This window comes from Dreissena polymorpha, chromosome 3 (assembly GCF_020536995.1).
Source record: "Dreissena polymorpha isolate Duluth1 chromosome 3, UMN_Dpol_1.0, whole genome shotgun sequence".
NCBI lineage: Eukaryota > Metazoa > Mollusca > Bivalvia > Myida > Dreissenidae > Dreissena > Dreissena polymorpha.
In genome coordinates, this window is record NC_068357.1 from 64,226,464 (window position 1) to 64,252,126 (window position 25,663).

General features: G+C 40.6%; 1 protein-coding gene across 1 annotated transcript in view; it reads left to right on the forward strand.

Annotated features, from left to right (window-relative positions):
* The first annotated feature begins 2,786 nt into the window (after positions 1 to 2,786).
* The window catches only part of LOC127872289 (multiple epidermal growth factor-like domains protein 6), a 30,078-nt gene continuing 7,201 nt past the window's right edge, over positions 2,787 to 25,663 (forward strand). The window contains exons 1-10 of the mRNA XM_052415618.1: positions 2,787 to 3,017; positions 5,620 to 5,676; positions 5,872 to 6,999; positions 7,859 to 8,006; positions 8,300 to 9,201; positions 9,629 to 9,743; positions 19,268 to 19,422; positions 20,113 to 20,247; positions 21,010 to 21,117; positions 21,905 to 21,967. Of these exons, the coding sequence (XP_052271578.1) occupies positions 3,011 to 3,017; positions 5,620 to 5,676; positions 5,872 to 6,999; positions 7,859 to 8,006; positions 8,300 to 9,201; positions 9,629 to 9,743; positions 19,268 to 19,422; positions 20,113 to 20,247; positions 21,010 to 21,117; positions 21,905 to 21,967 (2,818 nt within the window). The 5' untranslated portion in view covers positions 2,787 to 3,010. The remainder of the gene's footprint in view (positions 3,018 to 5,619; positions 5,677 to 5,871; positions 7,000 to 7,858; positions 8,007 to 8,299; positions 9,202 to 9,628; positions 9,744 to 19,267; positions 19,423 to 20,112; positions 20,248 to 21,009; positions 21,118 to 21,904; positions 21,968 to 25,663) is intronic.

Genomic DNA, 25,663 nt, shown 5'->3' on the forward strand with positions numbered 1-25,663 from the left:
CAGGCTGATAAGTACACTTTATTTGTGAAAATATCGATCGTACAATTCTCTGCGTATTTTTTCATAGAATCAAAATACATACTGAAAACATAAACATGTGAAGGGAATGTAATGTTCTAAAGAACAGATTAAAGCGAAAATTCAAAGTGTCATATGTCAGCATTACCGCATGTGTTAAACAACGGCTAACTCCGCATGTTCAATAACATTTACAGTCGATGTATTGTCAACGATATAATAGCAGAGAGTCGCTGTATTTTTAGCGATGTCAGACTGTATAATACCCGGAACAGAGTGAATTTCAAGATCTTCGCCTTCATCACTTAAACGTTCTTCGGTTGCATCAGATGGTTCCACAATATTGACAGGTGTTTCTTTATTTGCTCCAGTCGCTTTGTTACCTATGATTGTCTCCAGTCTACCATCAGCGCTAGTTTTTCTCACATGTTTAAATAAACTTGGTGTTTTCAAAAACGCTGTTTCCTCTTCCGCTGTGTCATCTTCTGTTGTCTCTTGAAACGCGGACAGCTGTCTGTCACTTCCGGTCATAAACAGGAAGGAGAAGCCCATTTTGCCGAGCGTGTTGTCCGTCATACTGAGTTGGCATCCCGGTATTGATGTTTGCTTCTTCTTTTGAAGGTACAACGTCTGTCTCTTGCGTTTTGAAGTATTGCCCAACTTATTCACGATCTGCTCTTCGAATATCACCTGTTCTGTTCTTCTCCGTTCTTCTTCTAACTCTTTCTCGATCTCATTTATTCTCATCTTTTTCTCGTACCGTCTTATAGCATCCGTGTAATTCTTCATTTCATTAAGCAATTTACACTTGTGCCCTTCTAGTTTTAGGCGACGTTCTTTCTTCAAATACCGGCCGACCTCTTCATCAACGTTGCTCGGTTTAGAGCGATCTGTTCGCCTGAACTTACTGAACACTGTGCATAGCAATCCAAAACTCGAGAACACGATAACGGTGGTCACAATAAAATACATGGCCCCAGTACCGTCATATTTGGCTGACTTCGGCGTCGACATCTCTACTGATGACGTGATAGGCGGTAACGCGACGCTGTCAACTTTCACATACCTTTGTAATGTGCTGGTATTTACGTTCACTAAGTCGATGTATGAGTTGTTGTTGAAAGAAAACGTTTTAAGTATTGACATATCCATCGGCTGATAATGTTGTATTCCACATACATAGCATAACACACTTTTTTTATCGCAAACAGACGAGCCAAAATAGATCAATTTCTTTAAAAAAAATCAAGCATACATATTCGGAAGATTTAGTTACGGACATAAATCTACAACTCTGAGCCTACCATAAATTCATTCAATAATAGCTGATTTTTTATGATTATCGCGAAACCTGACAGAATTATATTTGAGCGATTCTCCGCACTAATCCTGATCTCCGCCACTCTGAAAACCCATCACAAATTACTCGTAGTTTTAGGCTGAGAACTTTTCAATTCATAAAATATAGTTTCCCTTCTGGCAAAGACTAACTTAAATCCAATAGTGTATGTCTATTAACCTAATCCCAACTCGGCCCTCAGCTTACGCTTGCGATTAAATTCATTACACAGCTGCGACCACCGATAGAAGATGCTTTATTAACCGTATAAGAAAACACATAAGGCGACCTAATTAATGGATATGAAACAATATTGTTGTTATAAGGCATAACATAGTTACTTTATATACGGTCCTTTCGGCCAAACACGTTCTGGTCTTTTAGCAACATAATTATATAGTATTTCAGCAAAATTATTATCAGCCGAATTATATATTTTTTAATAAGGCGATATATCTTATAACAATTCGAATCATATAACTGTTTCGTAATATAAATAAATCTAGCTGTTAAATACGCGCATATACATGCGTCTGAATGTTCATCTGAAAAGTTGGAATCTATCTTGTGTTTAACCTATTTATGCCTAGTATACTCTCCCATCCTTCTAAATTGGATCAATTTATTTCCAAAATTTAATAGGGATGTTTGGTATATTTATTTCTATATTTACAATATTTTTTTCAGAAATTCCTTTAAGCAAACAGCGCAGACCCTGATGAGACGCCGCATCATGCGGCGTCTCATCTGGGTCTACGCTGTTTTCCAAGGCCTTTTTTTCTAGACACTCGGCATAAATGGGTTAAAATATACATTTAACGAAGACACTTCGTTTGAGTACATAAGGTCTTCCAAACGATTAACATTCTAAGCTGCATACATGGTAATTAACTTAAGGCGTTTTTTGTTATTCATGTCTCTTTCTGTTACCATGTAGTTTGCACGAGTAGATAAATACGCTGACATTTCTTAGGAGCGTGGATCTAACCGCCAATAAATGCACTAAGCAACGGCGACATAATTCTATCTTCCAAGTTTTACAACATCATCTCGTGGCCACGGCATTGCCCCTACGTTTGAAAGTGTTATCCAAAAGTCACGTATGAACTTCAATGAAGCCGCTAAAACGTGCGGAAAAGAGTACAAATGTATGCTGTTTAAATATCAAATAACCATCTAAATTCCCCACGCACCGTCTGGGCATCTACCCAGTTTTCTTTTTAAGTGACCCGCACACCCCTTCTCGCTGTTCCTGCAAGTGCGATTAGGTTGAATCACACCATTTCAAAACAAGTTCGCACATTAGTACGTATCAATTACGGGTATTACCCCATCTCGTGTGACATTGTTTTTTCACGGCGCATGGAGTTTGAGACAAGTTGTACAGTTGCCGTTTTTTAATATTACTATCCTCACTTTTATGGGCGCCGTGTGGATGTCCACAAGCGATTTGCATCAGTGCAGAAGTTGGGAACAGTACTGCATTGTTTTCAAGTGCTGGTAGAATGAATAGTCGCTATGGAATGTAACAACAGTCTTCGTCCGGTTATTTACTTGCACATTAAAACAATGAGAGTTTTACTATAAATAAACTAGCGCTGCATAAAGACGAACTATTACCTCACAGGATTTCAACAACTTACATTTGCGCACATGTTTGGTATGTAACATTTGTTTTAATTCGCGATTTAAACACATAAATAAGATTATTAAATAGTGCAACACATGTATATCGTGTTTGACTTTACTTGCTTCAGCGTAAAATTAATTTTACGCAATAATATTTTAAACCGTCGATACTATTTCTTCTCTTAATCAAAGAGTATATGATATCAAATATTTGAAGGTTATTTAGACTTATAGGGTGTCCAATGAGAAATGAAGACAACGCAGTGAAGAATATGTTGACATGTCATCTCAGAATTTAGTTTTCACAGGCCAATCTGGAACGACACTTTACGCACATGTATCCAGCCCAGTTTTCCCTTAACGCGGCTCTAGTATGGATTTACGTACATTCGTCCCGTAAATTGAAAATAGCATCATTATCGCTTTATACTAAGTTATGTCTTACATTTCGTCCTGATTAAAATTGGTATCAATTTTTGATGTTAAGGAGTGAATGATGCTATAAATGACTTTATCTATTAAAACGTATAAAACACAGCAATACTAGAAATTCGGATTATCCAAGGAATGACTCGCGACACGCATTGCATATTTACAGTTTCATGTGAGGCAAAAAACTTAATCGTTTCGACTGTTAGCGCCAAATGATGTAGGCCAGGGTATTTATGTCGGCCTAACCTTTTTATTATTAGTCGTTATTTACTATACAGAGGTTATTTCCCACTGGTATTCACTGAGAGAAATCTACCAGATCCTGCTTTAGCATTGTTTCTTAAAACATAATAGTGTATTTTGCAAATAAGATTCAAACAAGCAAGAATGCTTAAAAATCAACATTGATAACCAAAGCAAAGTTGGGTCATTTGGGTAAGAGGAAACAACTTTTTAAGGTCTGACTTATTTATTTCGTGTTATTTTTTTTAAGAAGTGTCTTATAATAGCTGTTATTATTATACAATTAATAATGCTTGTTGTACAAGTATTAAGATGTCTTTCGCGAGACTGACGATACTGTTAATGACAATAAAGATACAAGCCTCGCGCTGGGAAAAAACGGGGTTTATTCATGTGCGTAAAGTGTCGTCCCAGATTAGCTTGTTCAGTTCGCACAGGCTATTCTGGGACGACACTTTCCGCATAAACGGGATTTTCGCTAAGAAGAGAATTCTTTTAATGGGACCGTTTCCCAGATTTTGGCATAAATTGAAGTTTGTCATTAAATGCTTTAAATTGATATTTAAATTTTAGAAATAAATAGCTCCAGTAAAAAACAAGAATCGTACCACTGACCCTTGGAGTAAAAGTTGAGCACTTAAACCACTAGGCCATCCGTGCTTTAGTACGGACGGGGGTACGTTATACTTTATATAAACAATATCCACGTCATTTCACACAATATAACGATATCAACATAACTCTCCAAATTATTCAATCGTATCGCGTTTGTAACACTTGATAATTTTCAGATTTTTAAATCGTCGACAGATGCATTTAATGGATATTTTAGAGCATAATAAAAGTTCAGTATTACTTTTTCCCGCGAAATATAATAATTAACCGATCGCCTTGGCCTAGTGGATAAGGCGTCCGCCTAGGGATCGGGAGGTCGAAGGTTCGAGCTCCATGGGGAGCGTTTGTCGAAGGATGGATGTTTGTCATGGGACTTGTTCCGATTAGGCCGGCTCGTGAGCCGCGAGCGTTAAAAAAATGAATGGTTACCGACTTCTTTCCTCCTGGCGCCTGGCATAGTGATAGGAGTTGGGAGGTACATGGTATACACGCAAAAAGTGTCTCATAAGCCAAAGTTGGCTGACCCTTTCAATAGGGGTGACACTATAATAAAAAAGACCTTTACCTTTACCTTTTACAACGAAAATTTGCTAATCTGAAACAATTTATTTTCAATTGTATCAATTTATCAAACGTGAAAAGGTCCCTTTAAACATAGAATTCCATAAAGCGGAAAGTGGCGTACACGTTAAGCCTGAGCGGACTAAACAGGCCATTATTTTAAATACCGCCGATGAAAACGAAAATGTTAAAAATGAGATCTATGGTAAGCAGCATGGTCGTATTTGTCACTAAGTTAGGAATATAATCAGCCCGCGCCAGGGAGCGAATGTCGGCTAGAAGTGTAGAAATTGCTTCCTCGTACCTTACTTGTCACTGACACCTGGTCAGATCAGTTTGGAATAGACTAGAGAGTCTAGTGTTACAGAATATTAAAAAAGGAATTTTAGACTGCGATTTTGTGTGCATATCCAGACAATCTTAACGTGTCAAAACGCAAGAATGACAACTGTTGGTTTAAAAAAAAAACTTATTGGGTGTTTTGTTTGCTCGTACCATATTTTTTCAAATGCAGTTGCTTGTCTCCTTTAGCAGTATCATTATGCAGCGTTATTGCATCCATAGTACACACAGACTTATCTGGAACGACTCTGTTCGTATTAACTGAATGTTTGCTTCGAAAAGATGTCTTTAAAACGAAAAATATCACAATAGCTGAAAGTGACAACCCTCATTAGTCTAAAACAACACTTTACGCACATGCATTAAGCACCATTTTCCATAACGAGGCTAAAATGTGCATGCGTATACATGTAGTTTAAAAGTAAATATGCCCGTTTCAGTTTCCAAGATGACAGGTAGTTTTGCCATGCTTACGTTAATAACCGGGCTACTTTTCGGTAAGTATACGTGTTCATATGTTGATAAAAAAGTTGATAAATTGTTGAAATTAATATTTAGAAATTATTTCCTTCATTTTGATTGTCATCTTTTTTCTGCAAATTGGTACTTACAACTTGGACTGAAACATGTTGTTTTATTGTTCTTCTTACATGCTTTTTCATACACTTAGAGGTGTATTTTTTTATTCATAGGTTTCATTGCCAAAGTCACATGCGAATGTTTAGGCCACTGTTACAACGACCAGTGTGAAAACACCACAAATACGTGTTACGCGTGCGCAAACGGCTGGTGGGGTGCTTCCTGTAACGTCACGTGCCCCATTTATTGCACGGATTCCGGATGCGAACGGAATTTCGGACACTGCACTACTTGCAAAGACGGCTACTGGGGTAAAATCTGTTCCGATGCATGTGTTGGTCCCCTTATTTCAAACTGCAGACAGCAGAGCTGCAACGTTGACAATGGAACATATTATTGTACAACATGCCAGCCCGGATATTTCGGACGAGATTGTCAGGAATGCCCTGCCAACTGCACCGAATGTATAAATCTAGATCAATGTTCAAAATGTAAATCAAAGTTCTATGGCTTAACGTGCCAATCTGAGTGTTTCGATGCAAACTGTGCGCTTTGTAACAACGATACTGGAGGGTGCGAGGTGTGTGATCCGGGTTTTTACGGAACAAACTGTTCCTCACCTTGCGTTGATTGGTGTGAATTATGTGATGGCACATCCGGGAAGTGTAAAATGTGTCCTGCGGGAAGATACGGATTTCAGTGTGGCGATGTCTGCGATATGACGAACTGTACGTCTGACAGATGTGACGAGACCGGGAAATGTCCGACTTGCAAGGCCGGCTTCTGGGGGAACAAATGCTCGCCATGTAGTGAACATTGCATTTATGGCTGCGACTTAGTAACAGGAAAGTGCAGAGAGTGCGTGAATGGCAAATATGGAGACCAATGCGATAAGAATTGTCCAATGAATTGTTCGTTCGATTGTGACCAGACGACCGGAGCGTGTTTATCTTGCACCCAGGGATTTTGGGGCTCAACGTGTCAGAGCCGATGCGGGTCCAATTGCCTCTCAGGATGTAACGCGCGAACAGGTGTGTGTGGTTCCTGTGTAGATGGATTCTGGGGGAGCAGCTGCAACTTGTCATGCACGCCTGCCACCTGCAGCACGTGTCACAAGTACACGGGTTCGTGCCAGGGGTGTAGTGTGGGTTATTCTGGAGTACAGTGTGATCAGACATGTCCACGCCAGTGCGCCACTGAATGCCAGAGATGGACCGAGCTGTGTGAGAAATGTAAACCAGGTTGGTGCGAGGTCACATATCCCATGGTCACCTATGTTTCTAATACAACTTTCAACGGCAATTAAATTTGCTGCTATTGTATGGGCGTCCCTGGGCTGAAGTACTAACGTATAATTGATTTATAAAGTCTAATAATTACATTTGCTAAAGACCCGCAATACAAACAGTCGTCGTACGACTTTCAGGCGTTGTCATCATAATTATGCATAACGGAAACTTTTGTGACGGAATAAAATCCCGCCTCCCCCCAAACCTGATGCGTATATTCAAATTAAATCACGGCATGCTCCTGAATACATTGACTTAAGAATTAAGGCTTTAACCCAGGGCTTCTTTTCCTTCTTTGCAAGTGGCCTTGGAAGGACATTTCGCAATTTTGATAGGGACAATTCACAAACCTAACAGGGCCGTGAATTTTTACAAAACTAGCCGTTTTTCACAATTTTAACAATTTCACGACTCGGTTTTTCACAATTGTAAGAAGTTTGCGACTCAATTTTTCACAATTTTGAATAGTTTGCGACTCAATTTTTCACAATTTTGAAAAGTTTGCAACTCATTTTTTCACAATTTTGAAAAGTTCGCGACTCATTTTTTCACAAAGTGAGGGGGCCAGGGCCGCTTCACAAAGTCAGGAAAAAAAAGCCCTGTAACCTGGACACTTACGTGATGAACATGTAACAGGAGCTCATTTTTTAGCTAAATTTTGCAAGGACAAGGTAGACGCTTAATGATTGGTGCAGCTGCCGTTTATGAGCACAATCTTGTTAAATAGTTCATTTATTTTTTTTCAAAGAAACGAAAAAATACTATTGTATGCTATTATGTCCAATATAATATATTGCTTTACTTTTTCCAGGATATTACGGTAGCCGGTGCGAGCTGTCGTGTACCAATTGTGATACGGAGTGTGACTTCCTCACCGGCACGTGCGTCTCATGCAGAGCGGCCTTCTGGGGTGACACGTGCCAGAATACATGTCCTCCGGGATGCGTCGCGTGTCACAGGTAGCGAACCATAGTTGATATATATATTAAAAAATACACCTCTTTTTCAGTTAATGCGAGGTAACTATGTGCATTTATTTTAAAAAAAGAACGATTTTTGAAGAAAAAATCTGTATCATGAGAAATGATGTTTATAAATTTCCACATTTTTCTTGACGCCATTTCAATACAAGTGAAGACATTCATTATAATGTAAGGAGTTTCTATGAATTCAATATTCTCATGCATGTACATTTAATAGACTAAATACTAGGAAGACTAATAATGCACCGAAATTGCATGGACTTTTCTAGAAGTAATGGAAGTTGCGTGTCCTGCAAAAATAACATGGGAGGATTCAACTGCAGCCAACAGTGCTTAGCAACCACCGACAGGTGCCCGCAACACGTCTGCGAGAAGGACACGCCCGTCCGGTGTCTGACATGCGCACCGGGTTACTGGAACACCTCCTGCAACCAACCGTGTGTGTCTGAACAGTGTAAAGATAACGTCTGCTCTATCGAGACTGGAAGTTGCCAGAGTTGTTACCCGGGAAACTGGGGAAAAGACTGCTTAGAAGTGTGTCCTGATAGTTGTCCTAATTGCGACCTTACGACAGGGCAGTGCACGACCTGCATGCAAGGTTACTATGGCAATGCGTGCACGGACATTTGCAAAGTGGACAACTGCGTGGATTTCCGGTGCAGTAAGGCTAATGGTCAGTGCGAGCAGTGTCTAAACACGTATTGGGGCGATAACTGCGAATTCAAATGCTTAGATAACTGCGCAAAATGTTCAAAGACCACAGGCAAATGCGAAAAGTGTTTTGCAACGTCATTCGGACACTACTGTGACAAAATTTGTCCCAGTAACTGTAAAAACGGTTGCGACAAAGACAGCGGAGTGTGTAGCGCATGCGCGGACGGTTTTTGGGGGAGCTCTTGCAATAAGAGTTGTCGGACAGAAAATTGCCATATCTGCGACCGACTTTCCGGTGAATGCGAGATGTGCAAGACGGGCAAATGGGGCGTGGCTTGCGAGAAGGCGTGTCAAGGAAAGGGATGTGTCAGCTGTCAGCGCTCGACGGGTGCATGTCTCAGCTGCCAACGTGGTTCTTGGGGAAGCACGTGTCAGTATCAGTGCCCTGCCACGTGCCAGTGTTGTCACACCGGAACGGGCGAGTGCGAGGCCTGTCTGTCGGCGGAAACAGATAACCGTAAAAAACATAGTGGTTCTTAATTTCTTATCTATTAAAGTCAGTAGATCGCTTCATCATTTGTTTACTCAATGTTTATTCGTCCAACGATTTGAAGGAAGTCGATTTGATACATACGTCATTATATGAAATTGTTGATTAAGGATTTACTGGTCCATTTAATAAATCACTTTATACAGTAAACATTTGGAGTTTTTTTGTGAATAAAGCAAAACTTTAAGAAATGTCATGTGAATTGATTTAGCATAATTTACTCATAATAAACATGTACTGGAAAAAATTGAATGCAGAACTTAGCATGTTTTTATAAACATGTTGTTTGTGCACGGATGCATTAAAATTGTGAGCAATTACAAGTACTGATGGTTACTCATAAGTAATAAGTTAAAGACGTTTGTACGCAAATATGTTTGTTTTTAATTTACAGACAGCAGTGGCGACATAGACTCGCAGACGCTAGGGGTCGCTGTAGGTATTTCCGTTGGGATCACAGCGCTATTGCTGCTGGTGTTGATAGCAGCTGTCTTGGCCTTTAGTCGGAGGTATGGTTCTGTAAAAATTGAGCCGCGATCTTGTAAAACAGGACTTAATGCATGTGCGTTAAGTGTCTTCTCGAATAAGCCTGGGCAGTCCGCATGGGCTAAGCAGGGACGACGCTCTCCGCTTTTACTTTTATTTAAGTCTCCTCTCAGCGAAAATTCACAAGAAAAGAGACTGCACACGCTTATCCGGGACGTCAATTTACGCACATGCATTAAACCCCGTTTTATCAGAGCGAGTCTTAATTGATGAAAGCACAGGTTTTGATTAAGAAAGAAATCAAAGTCCTGCGTATAAATGCCATTATAAACAAATGATTAACTGCAATCGAATGGCGTCTGTTTTAGCAGGAATTAAGCAAAATAGGGCGGTGCCATCCAGGCCGCCTAACGGGCGGTGGAAGCTGAATATTTTGCTTCTATCGCCGAACGCGTGTTCTTGCTTTGGACAGTTGCGTTACAATTTCTATGTATTAAACATAGTTTGATAAAGTGGGAGTCAGACAGGCACCAGTCCATGACCAGTTACATTCAGAGTGTCGTACAGTGTACATACGTGAATATAGGCGGCTACTTAGTGACATATACCGGGCATGACTGCTGACCATTTGTAGCCGGTCGGTGGGTGTTCAAACATCCTGTTCTAAATTTTGACTACGAAAGGAAAGCAATTCATCGTACATAGTTCATCGTCTGTTAGATTCATAGATTGAAAAAAATACCGATGCTTAGCCATTCTTATAAAAATCGAATAGCGACTGTTTAATTGTGTCTAGGGCATAAAACGCTGTTGGAATCTGCACACGATATTACCGTGACCACGTGAGCATTACATGTACTCGTGTCTTCTTTAAACATACTAGTGAAAGGTGCATTGCATGATCTTGTTTGAAACACGTTCATATCACAGAAATTCCAGTTTATAAATTATTGCAATGTGATATTTAGTTTAACGTAGTTTGAAACTTTCATGCGTCAATACAACGTCGGTATTGCAGTGTGGTCCGTATGAAACAATAACGTTATTATTGAATTAAAGTTGTAATGCCTTTATGAGGAATTTGCAAACGTTTCATTTTTTAACATAGTTATAGAAACTGGTCTAATGGATAGACTCTTTCACAAATGCTCTTTTAATTAACTAAACAAGTGATAAGTTTTTGTCGCTTAACAATTGAGTTTATCATCTCAATCAGACGTAAAAATTAGCCCTTCACGAAATATCACGTATTGCGTTACCTTTTTTGCATAAATGTTGTATATGCAACTAAACATTATGAAATTCGTAAGAAGTTGACACATGTAATAAATGCAGTTGAAGTAACTTATTGACTGTCTTATTGTAAAAACATTAATTTAAGTACGGATCATTAATTACTGTTTTTTTTCCAGTAAATTCAGTAAAGCTCGGTCATATCTGTTTTACCATATTTAAATGGATTACAACATCTTCTCCAATTTTATTAAGCCCTGCATATTTAATATAAAAAGTTGAGTTATTTAACACGCTTCACACGACCAAAGCCCGATAATTTGGTATTGAGTATCACGAACAACCATTCTTACTTTGCATATGGTCGTTTAACGATATGAAGTGATATCATTTTTATTGGGTGTTAAGTTGTTTACAGAGCTGTTTGATAACGTTGTTGTAAGACAATCCAAAACAACACATGTTGATGCCAACAAAAAACCTACCTGGGTTAGTCCACGGGTAGAATGCTTGGAGGACCATGCGATGTGAATTTTGACTAATTTTGGCATAATAATGTCGGAAATGTTTGAGAACTTGAATTTGGGTGTCACATCTATATTTTAGTGGTACACGCAATATATCTCGTTTTATGTATCTTAATATGTTTCTCAAAAGACCTTGTTCCAAAACTGTTGGCATAAAAATACAATATAGAATTATTGTTTACCAAAGTACATGATAGTCTACATGTAAATTTATTATATTTGCGACGTTAAAGTTTTTTTGCGCAAGCCAAGAAGATTTCGTACATTATTTGAGAAAAAAATAATATTTTTCAGCAAACTAATTAGCCCCCATCCAGGCTACGAATCAGCAAATAAATACGCCTCGCTCTGTGAAAAAGGGGCTACATTCATGTGCGTAAAATGTCGTCTCAGATAATCCTGTGCAGTACGCACGAACACTTTTTGCTTTTTTGTTATTTTTCGTTTCAACGACGTCTTTTCTTTGCGAAAATTCAGTTTACGGGGAAAGTATCGTCACTGCTTAGCCTGTTCGGACCAAACATTTTACGCACATGCATACAGCCTGTTTTCCCAGAGCGCGGCCCAAATGTATGTGCACGGCTCGCAGCACAGTGGGGGTGCCTGGTATCGATAGTATAAGAGCGCGGCCCAATGTATGTGAATGACTTTCAGCACAGTGGGGGTGCCTGGTATCGATAGTATAAGAGCGCGGCTCAATGTATGTGCACGGCTCTCAGCACAGTTGGGGTGCCTGGTATCGATAGTATAAGAGCGCGGCCTAAATGTATGTGCACGGCTCTCAGCACAGTGGGGGTGCCTGGTATCGATAGTATAAGAGCGCGGCCAAAATGTATGTGCACGGCTCTCAGCACAGTGGGGGTGCCTGGTATCGATCGTATAAGAGCGCGGCCCCAATGTATGTGCACGGCTCTCAGCACAGTGGGGGTGCCTGATATCGATAGTATAAGAGCGCGGCCCAAATGTATGTGCACGGCTCGCAGCATAGTGGGTTGCCTGGTATCGATAGTATAAGAGCGCGGCCCAATGTATGTGCAAGGCTCTCAGCACAGTGGGGGTGCCTGGTATCGATAGTATAAGAGCGCGGCCCAAATGTATGTGCACGGCTCTCAGCACAGTGGGGTTGCCTGGTATCGATCGTATAAGAGCGCGGCCCCAATGTATGTGCACGGCTCTCAGCACAGTGGGGGTGCCTGGTATCGATAGTATAAGAGCGCGGCCCAATGTATGTGCACGGTTCTCAGCACAGTGGGGGTGCCTGGCATCGATCGTATAAGAGCGCGGCCCAAATGTATGTGCACGGTTCTCAGCACAGTGGGGTGCTTGGTATCGATAGTATAAGAGCGCGGCCCAATGTATGTGCACGGCTCGCAGCACAGTGGGGGTGCCTGGTAACGATAGTATAAGAGCGCGGCCCAATGTATGTGCACGGCTCTCAGCACAGTGGGGTGCCTGGTATCGATAGTATAAGAGCGCGGCCCAATGTATGTGCACGGCTCTCAGCACAGTGGGGTGCCTGGTATCGATAGTATAAGAGCGCGGCCCAAATGTATGTGCACGGTTCTCAGCACAGTGGGGGTGCTTGGTATCGATAGTATACGAGCGCGGCCCAATGTATGTGCACGGCTCGCAGCACAGTGGGGGTGCCTGGTAACGAAAGTATAAGAGCGCGGCCCAATGTATGTGCACGGCTTTCAGCACGGTGGGGGTGCCTGGTATCGATAGTATAAGAGCGCGGCCCAATGTATGTGCACGGTTCTCAGCACAGTGGGGTGCTTGGTATCGATAGTATAAGAGCGCGGCCCAATGTATGTGCACGGCTCGCAGCACAGTGGGGGTGCCTGGCATCGATCGTATAAGAGCGCGGCCCAAATGTATGTGCACGGTTCTCAGCACAGTGGGGTGCTTGGTATCGATAGTATAAGAGCGCGGCCCAATGTATGTGCACGGCTCGCAGCACAGTGGGGGTGCCTGGTAACGATAGTATAAGAGCGCGGCCCAATGTATGTGCACGGCTCTCAGCACAGTGGGGTGCCTGGTATCGATAGTATAAGAGCGCGGCCCAAATGTATGTGCACGGTTCTCAGCACAGTGGGGGTGCTTGGTATCGATAGTATACGAGCGCGGCCCAATGTATGTGCACGGCTCGCAGCACAGTGGGGGTGCCTGGTAACGAAAGTATAAGAGCGCGGCCCAATGTATGTGCACGGCTTTCAGCACGGTGGGGGTGCCTGGTATCGATAGTATAAGAGCGCGGCCCAATGTATGTGCACGTCTCTCAGCACAGTGGGGTGCCTTGTATCGATAGTATAAGAGCGCGGCCCAAATGTATGTGCACGGCTCGCAGCACAGTGGGGGTGCCTGATATCGATAGTATAAGAGCCCGGCCCAATGTATGTGCACGGCTCGCAGCACAGTGGGGGTGCCTGGTATCGATAGTATAAGAGCGCGGCCCAATGTATGTGCACGGCTTTCAGCACGGTGGGGGTGCCTGGTATCGATAGTATAATAGCGCGGCCCAATGTATGTGCACGGCTCTTAGTACAGTGGGGTGCCTGGTATCGATAGTATAAGAGCGCGGCCCAAATGTATGTGCACGGCTCGCAGCACAGTGGTGGTGCCTGGTATCGATAGAATAAGAGCGCGGCCTAAATGTATGTGCACGTTTCGCAGCACAGTGGGGGTGCCTGGTATCGATAGTATAAGAACGCGGCCCAATGTTTGTGCACGGCTCTCAGCACAGTGGGGGTGCCTGATATCGATAGTATAAGAGCGCGGCCCAATGTATGTGCACGGCTGGCAGCACAGTGGGGGTGCCTGGTATCGATAGAATAAGAGCGCGGCCCAAATGTATGTGCACGGCTCTCAGCACAGTGGGGGTGCCTGGTATCGAAAGTATAAGAGCGCGGCCCAAATGTATGTGGACGGCTCTCAGCACAGTGGGGGTGCCTGGTAACGATAGTATAAGAGCGCGGCCCAATGTATGTGCACGGCTCGCAGCACAGTGGGGGTGCCTGGTATCGATAGTATAAGAGCACGGCCAAATGTATGTGCACGGCTCTCAGCACAGTGGGGGGGATGCCTGGTATCGATAGTATAAGAGCGCGGCCCAATGTATGTGCACGGCTCGCAGCACAGTGCGGGTGCCTGGTATCGATAGTATAAGAGCGCGGCCCCAATGTATGTGCACGGCTCTCAGCAAAGTGGGGGTGCCTGGTATCGATAGTATAAGAGCGCGGCCCAATGTATGTGCACGGCTCTCAGCACAGTGGGGGTGCCTGGTATCGATAGTATAAGAGCGCGGCCCAAATTTATGTGCACGGCTCTCAGCACAGTGGGAGTGCCTGGTATCGATAGTATAAGAGCGCGGCCCAAATGTATGTGCACGGCTCGCAGCACAGTGGGGGTGCCTGGTATCTATAGTATAAGAGCGCGGCCCAAATGTATGTGCACGGCTCGCAGCACAGTGGGGGTGCCTGGTATCGATAGTATAAGAGTGCGGTCCAAATGTATGTGCACGGCTCTCAGCACAGTGGGGGTGCCTGGTATCGATAGTATAAGAGCGCGGCCAAATGTATGTGCACGGCTCTCAGCACAGTGGGGGTGCCTGGTATCGATTGTATAAGAGCGCGGCCCAAATGTATGTGCACGGTTCTTAGCACAGTGGGGGTGCCTGGTATCGATAGTATTCGAACTATTTTTCAGCACTGATTTCATTAAATACATTCTACTTGAATTGAACAAAAACCCATAACAATTTCACTCCAACAGGTTAATTCACTTCGACACGTTAATTCATTCCAACACTTTCATTTATTCAACCACGTGCACTCACTCCAACACGTTCATTCACTCCAACACGTGCACTCACCCTAACAAGTGCATTCACTTCAACACGTGCATTCACTCCAAGACGTTAATTCATTACAAGACGTGCAGTTTACTCAAGCATGTGCATTCACTCCAACATGCGCATTCACTCCAAGCCGATAATTCACGCAAAATTGTACATTCACCCCAACATGTGCATTCACTCCAAAATGTACATTCACTCATACATGTGCATTCACTCCAAAATGTACATTTAATCCAACATGTGCATCCACTCTAAAACGTGCATTCACTCAAACATGATCATTCCAGCACGGGAATTCAATCCAACACGTGCATTCACTCCATCACGTGCATTATTATTATTGATACATTTATTCACGGAGGGCGAAATAAATAAAAACTCACACACGTATGATTTGTATACTTCTGAAAGGTATTTTATCTTGCTTAAAGACTTGTTTTCCTTTAAGCGTTTTTGTAACTTTCTGATATTATATGATATGTATGTATGTAGTCTATATGTAAGACATCCAAATCAGTAATAACTCGTGGTAAAAATATTTCAGTGTTTATCCTGAAATAATAAAAAAAACTATCCTGAAATAATAAAAAAAAACTATTACAGAGACATTACAATCGAAATTCATTATCTTATTCTTCACGACATTTTTTTCAAGCTTTCCACATTTTTTTCAAATATCCAAATGTAATTCTCTTCCAGGCCAATGTTACCAGATGATTATAATAACATCTTATATACGATATTTATATACACATTAACTAATAGGGTTGTAATTGACCTTTCGACAGCCGATTGATTGACAGGCTTATTAACCAATCAGATTACTGCATAGATTAGGCCCGTTTCTATCCGCCATTTTGTCCGTCAAACTCGCCGTTGTTCGTCACATAAGCTTATACGTAATGCTGTGTTTTAAACAAAAAAAAATGGTTAAAAGGTGCTGTTATGGCACTTGTTATTCAGACACAATGTATCCAGAACGGTTAAAAGATGGAACTACGTTTTTTCCGTTCCATTAACCGGGTACTAATCTTAAAAAATGCAAACGTTGGATTCGTTTTTGTAGTCGTCTCAACGAACAGCTTAATCTCAACATATTAAGCTATCGCCCGAAAGCAAAACACCTCGACGTTTGTTCTAAGGTCGTCATAATAAGATACTACGCGAAAATAGAATATGTAAGTTTTGCACCGGACACGCTATAGAAAACGAGTATCACTTTTTACTTGTTTTTCCTCTATATAGAGAAATTAGAAAGGAACATTTAAAACCATATTTTCAAAGGTGGCTAACGTTAAATAAATTTGACATTCTAATGCAGTCGGCTAATAAAAAAATATTCTAAACTTTGCTAACTAGATTATTTTATCCCATCATCAGACGTGCATTGTCGAAATAAACCACTGTGGAATAAATTTACCTTTATTTCAGCAGTGCTGAAATATAGCTGTCACGCGCGGCGAAGAATGTTCATATTACTCGGAATCAACTATAAAGTAATCATTTTTAGTAAAATCGAATCAGATTTAACAAAACAAACAATTTGATACCAAGATGTAATATAGTTTTTACACATAATGCAACTCAAAAAGCAAATAAACATTATTTACAAATATTAAGTGCGCGTACTCGTGACGTCATTATTAATACGTCATACGACACAATGCATGTTGTTTCACGCTAAAGATGCAGTTGTTTAGTGTCTTTTTTTCATTATTTCTTAAAAATCGGGGACGTAGAGGTATGATAAACGAAAAACAGGTTGGTTACTGATCTTTTTGTAATGTATTAGGCTCGACACGATTAAAATAATGAAACAATGTTTGCTTAAAATATCTTTGGGATTTTCCGTCTAGTTCGATTTTCCTATTCTATGTTTAAAGAAATAATTTACGACTAAGAAAATTGATGGGATAAATCGAATACTAGGTCGGTGCCGAATAAAGCAAAGTTTATCTTGCTCGGCACGAAAATCTGAACCACTCGCCAAGGCTCGTGGTTCAGATTTTCTAAGCCTCGCAAAATAAACTTTGCTTTATTCGGCACCGACCTAGTATTCTCTATTTATCCCATAATCAGACGTGCATTGTCGAAATAAACCACTGTGGAATAAATTTTCCTCTTTTTCAGCAGTGCTGAAATATAGCTGTCACGCGCGGCGAGGAATGTTCATATTACTCGGAATCAACTATAAAGTAATCATTTTTAGTATAATCGAATCAGATTCAACAAAACAAACAATTTGATACCAAGATGTAATATATTTTTAACACATAATGCAACTCAAAAAGCAAATAAACATTATTTACAAATATTAAGTGTGCGTACTCGTGACGTCATTATTAACACGTCATACGACACAATGCATGTTGTTTCACGCTAAAGATGCAGTTGTTTAGTGTCTTTTTTTTCATTATTTCTTTAAAAATCGGGGACGTAGAGGTATGATAAACAGAAAAACAGGTTAGTTACTGATCTTTTTGCAATGTATTAGGCTCGACACGATTAAAATAATGAAACAATGTTTGCTTAAAATATCTTTGGAATTTTCCGTCTACCCGGTAGTTCGATTTTCCTATTCTATTTTTAAAGAAATAATTAACGACTAAGAACATTTATGGGATAAATCGAATACTAGGTCGGTGCCGAATAAAGCAAAGTTTATCTTGCTCGGCACGAAAATCTGAACCACTCGCCAAGGCTCGTGGTTCAGATTTTCTAAGCCTCGCAAAATAAACTTTGCTTTATTCGGCACCGACCTAGTATTCTCTATAATGCTAATGCAATGCGTAATAATAAAGACAATCAGTTATAATTTTTTAATAATATCACATAAAATAGAGCATTTTTATTTCTTTCGGTTTAAATCTTCCGAATTTAATGTAGCTAGTTGTATATCGTTAAAAGTTAAGAAACTAATTAAAAATGCGCATGTAATTATCAATAGTTGCCAATAAATGTCATTTTACACCATATGTGGGCTTTCTACTAATCCGTTATCAAAACAGATGCCGCAAACTGTGAATGACCCTTGACACTTTGATAGCCAGTCTGATTAGCGAGTTTTTTTTTGTACATGAAAATTCTTTCAACTTCTTATATTTTAAACATTGCAAAAAATAGTTTAAGAGGAAATTAATAATATATTGTGTATGTTACTTTTTTGACGACATTGACTATGTTACACGATTATAACAATGCTCATGGGTCATTTTAACCAAACGCATTATAGATATGTGTTATATCGGATTTCAATATAACGTTCTTTGTCTTCTTATATAATAAATTTACTTACCTTTGCCACATTTGCAATATTGCCATCGGTTGCAAAATCAACGGCTTTTAATTAAAAAACTGAAACATCTATTACTCAATGAAAAGTATTGTGGCAAACGACAATGCATACTGTATGTGATAATTTGCGATAATTGGCCGACTTTGACTATAGATTAACGACTTTTAAGTAGACTTATAAAAAAGTTATGACTATTTCATAGATATGATAATTATATTCAGCATAACTATTCAATGATAATAAAAATATTGTATGGCCTTTCTGGTATACCATGAGGCGTTTTTGGTTCACTGATGCGGACTTTTTGGGAAGCCTTTTTGGTAAACGGCCTTTCTGGTACTATATCTTTGAGGGGAGCTAAACACCTATTTGATACATTACATTTAACACATTTTAAATAAAACATGATAGCAATAGAAACATTTCATGTAATTTGGACCGAAATCTTTGTGAATATCTTCCAACGTACCGATTCGCGTAGCCAGTTTTATGACGGACTTCGGCGGAGTGACCTCCCTTGAAATCGGGGGGCGTGGCTTCACTCTCGCTGTCGAAAGGTCAATTAACATACCATTACACTTAATTTAATTCTATCTATTATAATAACCACTTTCAAGCCCAACAATTTATTCGTAGAAACAGACTGTCGACGGAAAAGGGATCACTAAAGAAACCACCACCGTCAATCACGTCATTGAAGAAGAAGGATGGCGGTCACGTCGAAGCCAAGATGGACGGGTTCGCTCGCGTTACTACGGAGACGGAAAAATTCTACAACACCGACTATGAAGGTAAAGGACTGCCCCATGAAGAAAAAATTATATGAGTCGCGTTTTGAGAAAACTTGGCATAATGCATGTGCGTAAAGTGTCGTCCCAGATAAGCCTGTGCAGTCCGCACAGGCTAATCGGAGACGACACTTTCCGCTTTTATGGTATTTTAAGTTTCAAGGAGGTCCATCCTTACCGAAAATCAAGTTTAGGCGGAAATTTTCGTCCCTGATTAGCCTGTGCGGACTGCACAGGCTAATCTGGGACGACTCTTTACGCACATGCAGTAAGCCCAGTTTTCTCAGAACGCGGCGCATATGTATTTTTTGTACTATGATTAATGTACACAATTAAAGTAGTCTTTAATGTTCATCGTCTTGTTTATATTACATAAACGTTTTTATGAACTCAGTTTAAATTGTGTTCCACAAATATATATCTGTGTATAGCGAATTATAAAAAATTGAAACTGAAACTTAATTATAATATTTATTTGGCGACTGTCGCGGATTGTGTAACGTGATACTTAATGTCTGGTTTCACGTTATCTCATACGCATTGCTACTGATGTCAATAAATATCTTCTGCCATATGAATATATAGGCGACAATAAACCACATATATAATACTTATGTCATACTACTTTGTAACTTTTCATTTTTTAGTTGCATCTTGCAATGTCATAACCATTGCGTTACGTGATTTCATAAGCCTTGCGTCACGAGGTCAGTGCAGACAATACACAGCTGGCGACGTCACAGCCCTCTGGGGCCGAGCAGACGACAGGTGAAACCGACTACATCCACCCCGCCACCTCGCGCGGTAATCTGATCGATTCTAAGAACGGTACCGAATTTACAGACGTTCAGTTGTGGTTGTTAATGCTTATGAGCCTCGCTCTGGGAAAACGGGGCTTAATGCATGTACCTAAGAGTCGTCCAATATTAGCCTGTTCAGTCGACACAGGCTCATCGTGGGCGAGACGTTCCGCTTTAATGGTATTTCGTTTAAAGGAAGTCTCCTTTTTGCTTTAGTCCAGTTAATGCGGAAAGTGTCGTCCATTATAAGCCTGTTCTTAATGCACAGGCTAATCTGGGATGACACTTTAGGCACATTGATGCCTTGCTTTCCCAGAGCGATTCTCTACTATAAACGCTCGTTGTAGCACACTTTAAGAGAAATATGTAGATGTGTTTATGAGCTCCCGCTGGCAGGTTAAATAATTTACAAAATGATGTAAACTATTGAACTATTGAGTGTGTGTTACCATCATCAGCGTGCTTCAAACTGCAATCTACATGTATGTCAAATTTTGTACTCGTGCTACTTGTTGCAAAGTTCGGCTCTGTGACTCCATGTAACGTTTCTGCATATTAGAAAACACTGAAAACTGCAAAATATGGTTAAAAAAGGGAAACTATCAGGTTTTAGCGGGAAACGGGGACACTTAAAACATTAATGAATCCGTATTTCTTGACGTTGAATGAAATTGCTTTTACCAGGTTAAAACTCTGTTTTAAGCTATTGAAGCGTGTTTAAAAAAAAAACTCTATCGTAGTTAAGATATTGTAAAACACTTACTCATGCTGTATCAATTTCGGACGGCAGGTTCGTTGTCAATACCTGGTCCGTCTTCAGATGTGGTGGTCAGTGGGTATTTCGAACCAAACGTCGCTGAGCAGTTGAAGAAATCCAAACCCCAAAACGAAGCAAATGGTATAGTGTAGTTTATTTTTATGGCGGAGGCAAGACATATTAACAACAAGACTCGTGTACGGTTATCAACCATGGTAATTACGTGATAGAAAGCTTGTTAATCTAAGGTGAATGCCGTACTTTGACAAAATTGCGCCGATCGGCTCGTTTAAATGTAAGCGTTTTAGTTTTGGTGTTCACTATATCGCCAAATGATTTATAAATGCATGTTCGGTACTTATTGATTACTTCACATATCTACTTGAAAGAGGATTATTTCCCCCCAAGTAAAAAAAATCTACTGATGAAGTTTACTGAGAAATCATTTAGCCGCGTTCTGTGAAAACTGTGTTTAATGCATGTGCGGAAAGTGTCATGATCCCAGACTAGCTTGCACAGACTAATCAGGGACGATACGTTCCGCCTAAACTGGATTTTCGCCCAGGAGAGACTTTCTGCAAACAAAAAATACCACAAACATGGAATGTGTCGCCCCTTATTTTCCCGTGCAGTCTGCACAGGCTAATCAGGGACGACACTTTTAGCACATTCCTTAAACCCAGTTTTCCCAGAGCGCGGCTTATTTGAACACAACAACAGAGTACATATTCTTTCTTATCGAACGAATCTTCATGTTAAACTTTTATAATGTATAAGATGTGCTATTGTTCACGAAATTATCGAAACTATTATGTAAAACACGTATCAGGTCATCTTTCGAAGATATCAGCTCAATACTATATGCAAAGTTCCTCGAGTAATAAACTCCGTTGTTAGACTTGCTGGTCATTGTTATTTGATTTTTCAGCTGAGATTCAACCAGTGTACACTAACGTCGGTATCGACAATAGCGAGGAGGCAGAAACACGTGGTACGATATGCGTGCTGAGAGCACATAACCCTTTTATAGTATAAAGGTTAAAGTCTTTATTTGCTAAAAGTCTGTATAAATAGACAATCCAAACATATATATTTATATATATATATATATATGTATATATATATATATATATATGGAGAAAGATATGCGTGAACAACCAGATACACAGACATACAAACAGACAGACAGACAAACAGAGACATATTCCTATTGGAGACTACGGCGTGTGCGCCTAGCTACGGTGCAGAATGAAGCAGACATACTGTGAAATCCCCATCCCCAAAAAACGGGTGTGTATTTGAGATTTATTTACAGGTCGTCCAGCGTCTTCTCGACTACAGATGTATCGACCTGCCCCTGTGACCCTTCAGGGGAGAAAATAAGGTCATATTATACATCATAGCACGATGGCCAATGAGACCTTAATGTGACTAGAGGCTTTTTTTTTTTTTTTTTTTTTTTTTTTTTTTTTTTTTTAATGGATTATGTAGTGGTTTGCCTTTATCAAAATGGTTTTTGCAGTATTTCTATTATCTCTAGATTATCATTATCCTTATTGGCATTAATGTTAATTCCTTAAAGTTTGTGTGTGGTTTTTGTGCTCTCCGCCCTAAGAGGTGTTAGTGGGGGTTCGAGCGGGATACAGAGGGCGCCCCGATTCCAGAGGCGCCCCTGGTTCTTTTAAGTGCCCGGTGTACAGCACCGATACACTGCACCCCCGTTTAACGTCCCTCGCGGAGGACTTGTTAGTACATAAACATAGATTAGTACAGATAATACTCTATTGCCGTGTGTCTTGGTGTAAATTCACATGGGCTCTCTCTGTTGTGCTGTTGGATATTGTCAGGTGTTTAATGGTGTTGCAAGGGTCAGAATAGTTTTGTAGTTTAATATAGTAGAAAAGGGGCTGCGTTTGTGTGGTTGGACCGAGATGACTGATTGGTTGTTGGTGGTACAGGGAGGACAATATCTGGTTCTACACTTTCTTTCTTTGGGAGACAATTTTCACGCGCCTTTTTTTGTTTTTGAGAGAGAGAGAGAGAGAGCGCGCACGTTCTTCTTCCTGTTTATATTGCTAGTGGTTACACAGATGGTTATTATATGTATTAGTGCATTTTGTTCAGGAGGGAATAGATCTGGGATGTTAATGCTGACCATCCCTCTAATTCGATCTGATCCTCATAGTGACAAGGGTAATACGTGCAGGTTAGCAATACAAGGTTTACAATTCAACGTCAAACGTAACAAGGCACAGGCATGCAAGGAAAAAACTTACACTACTCTACAAGAAAACATCACCTACGCTACAGTAGGGGAAACAACAACAACAAATACCGTCACCATTCTCTTTTTATTTTTATTTTTGTCATGTTGGGTATGTCATGTCAACGGGGCCAGAGTGCACGGATGTCATGTCAACGGAGCCAGAGTGCACGGGCGAGAGATATCTCTTCAGGCGCGCCCTCTGGCCCAGCCGACACGCTCTACTCAACATGTTTAAGTCTTGTACATATGGGAAAAATGTTAACTAATCACATTTAATTACAACAATATGTACACCTATAGGGGTTGCACTGTGGGTAAATTTGCCCACGTACGCACTTACTGCGTCTTCCGATCCTGCGTGGAAGTATGTTGTCTGTGTCCCCTACCTTCGTCGTTGTTGCTGATTACAGCTTAAGAGAAGGAAAGCGAGGGTCTCGCGGAACCCTGGGTTTTGTTACCTAGAGCGCTATTTGGTTGTAAAAGAAGGCTTAGAGCTTATCCATAGTGGTCGAAAGGGGCCAAGTGACATATGTATTGGGGGGTGGGGGGACGTACCCTTCCGTCGTTTTAGTATTATTAGTCTTTATCTATTTATTTATTGGTGTAATTTTCCTATATATCATAAAGCGCAGACGAGGAAACCGCGAACGCTCGTTATAGACAGCTCCCTCATCTTTGCCTTGTTTATAGTATTGTTTATTTATGTATTGACGTCAACAAGGTGTTATTGGACACTGCATTGTAATGTACTACCAATCCAAAGTACATTTGGACCCCAAATACAATTATAGGTTCTCGGCGTGCACATTACATGCAGTGTTTCTATATCTATTTATTTGTTGATGCAATTTTCATCTTGTCATAAGTCATTATTAATTGGAATCTTTAAAATTACATATATCATGGATTGTTTTACGGTACAGTTTTAGAACCAAATTAATTAATAATAGTATAAGTTCGAGCCGGGCCCAGACGAGTGGCCATATGGACAACACCGGAGTGACCATCGTCCGAGACCCACCCGTCATTAGTACATAAAGTTGCCATTATTGATCTGAGTTTTTATTTATTTATTTATTTTAATTTTCCTATAGGGCCGGGATAATAGGGTTAGGTTCAGTTCGGGCCCAGACGAGTGGCCATATGGTGCACACCGAAGTGACCAACGTCCGAGTCCCGCCCGTCATTAGTACATAAGATTGCTATTATTAATTTGAATAAATGAAGCAGTATATAACTGACGGTATGTGTTGTTATTTCTATCTACCGCTAATAGTCCAACGGAATATTATATTTTATCTAAGTAGCCCGTGTCGCGCAAAAATTTAAACACGTGCAGTCGCACAACAGGAGCGATTCCGCTTGGAGGCATCAACAGTGAGTCGCGATTAATGATAAGTGGGTTTTTGTAGGCCGCTATTACCCCTGCACTTAGTTCTAGTCTCTGTTCAGCGTGTTTAGGGCATATAAAGAAAAGATGTTCAAACGTGTTATGAATGTTGCACTGGGGGCAGAGGACAGTTTTGTAATAGTCGCCGTGCAATCTAGTCACCCTTAGGCGCATGCGCGAGTAAGCCCTGTCCTCCCTTTTAATGGGACTATAGATGTTAATCTTATGGCTAGGGTTGGTTAATATCGGTAAATTATGATCGGCGCAGTAAATTGACCATTTGTGATCCTGTTCATTATACCCTTTTTGGTTTATGATTGCAATTAGTTCGCGCGCGCTAGGCTTTAAATCAGAGGGTAGACCTTCATGGGAACCTATTCTGGCAAGTTGGTCAGCGTGTTCGTTACCCGGAATGCCTACGTGACTCGGGATCCATACGAATTGGAGAGTGATATTGTTGTTTGCTAGTTTTGTGATTCCCTTTAATGTTGCACATATAAGGTCGGGACGCGTTTTCGATGATCCTGCATTAAGTGCTTGTAAGGCGCTGAGAGAATCGGTTAATATCGCGTAGTTTGAGCGTTCGTGGGTTTCAAGTTCATTAAGCCACTTTATGGCGCTGTTTATTATAGCTAGTTCGCAAGCAAATATAGACAGTTCTTTATTGTATTTTACCTTGCACTGATGTATAATGACATTTTTGGGTTGATACACTACAAAAGCCGCGCCTGCTATTTCAAGTTCCTCATTTTTGCTACCGTCAGTGAAAGTCTGGGTGTAATCCCCATATTTATCTGTTACATAGTTTTGAGCTATAGAGCCACTGTTTGGGTCGTGGTCGGATTTTTTAATTAATGTTGTTAGATGTAAGTCAATATTTGGTTTTGATAGATTTCTTAAGCTAAAGTATGTAGGTTCCTGAGTTTTAATGTCAATAGTCTCATAATATTTGCCTAGCTCGAGCACGTTCTGCGCGTACGGGAGACCACTCTTCTTTTTCCTTTTTTGGTAGGCCGGGTCTTCAGTAACAC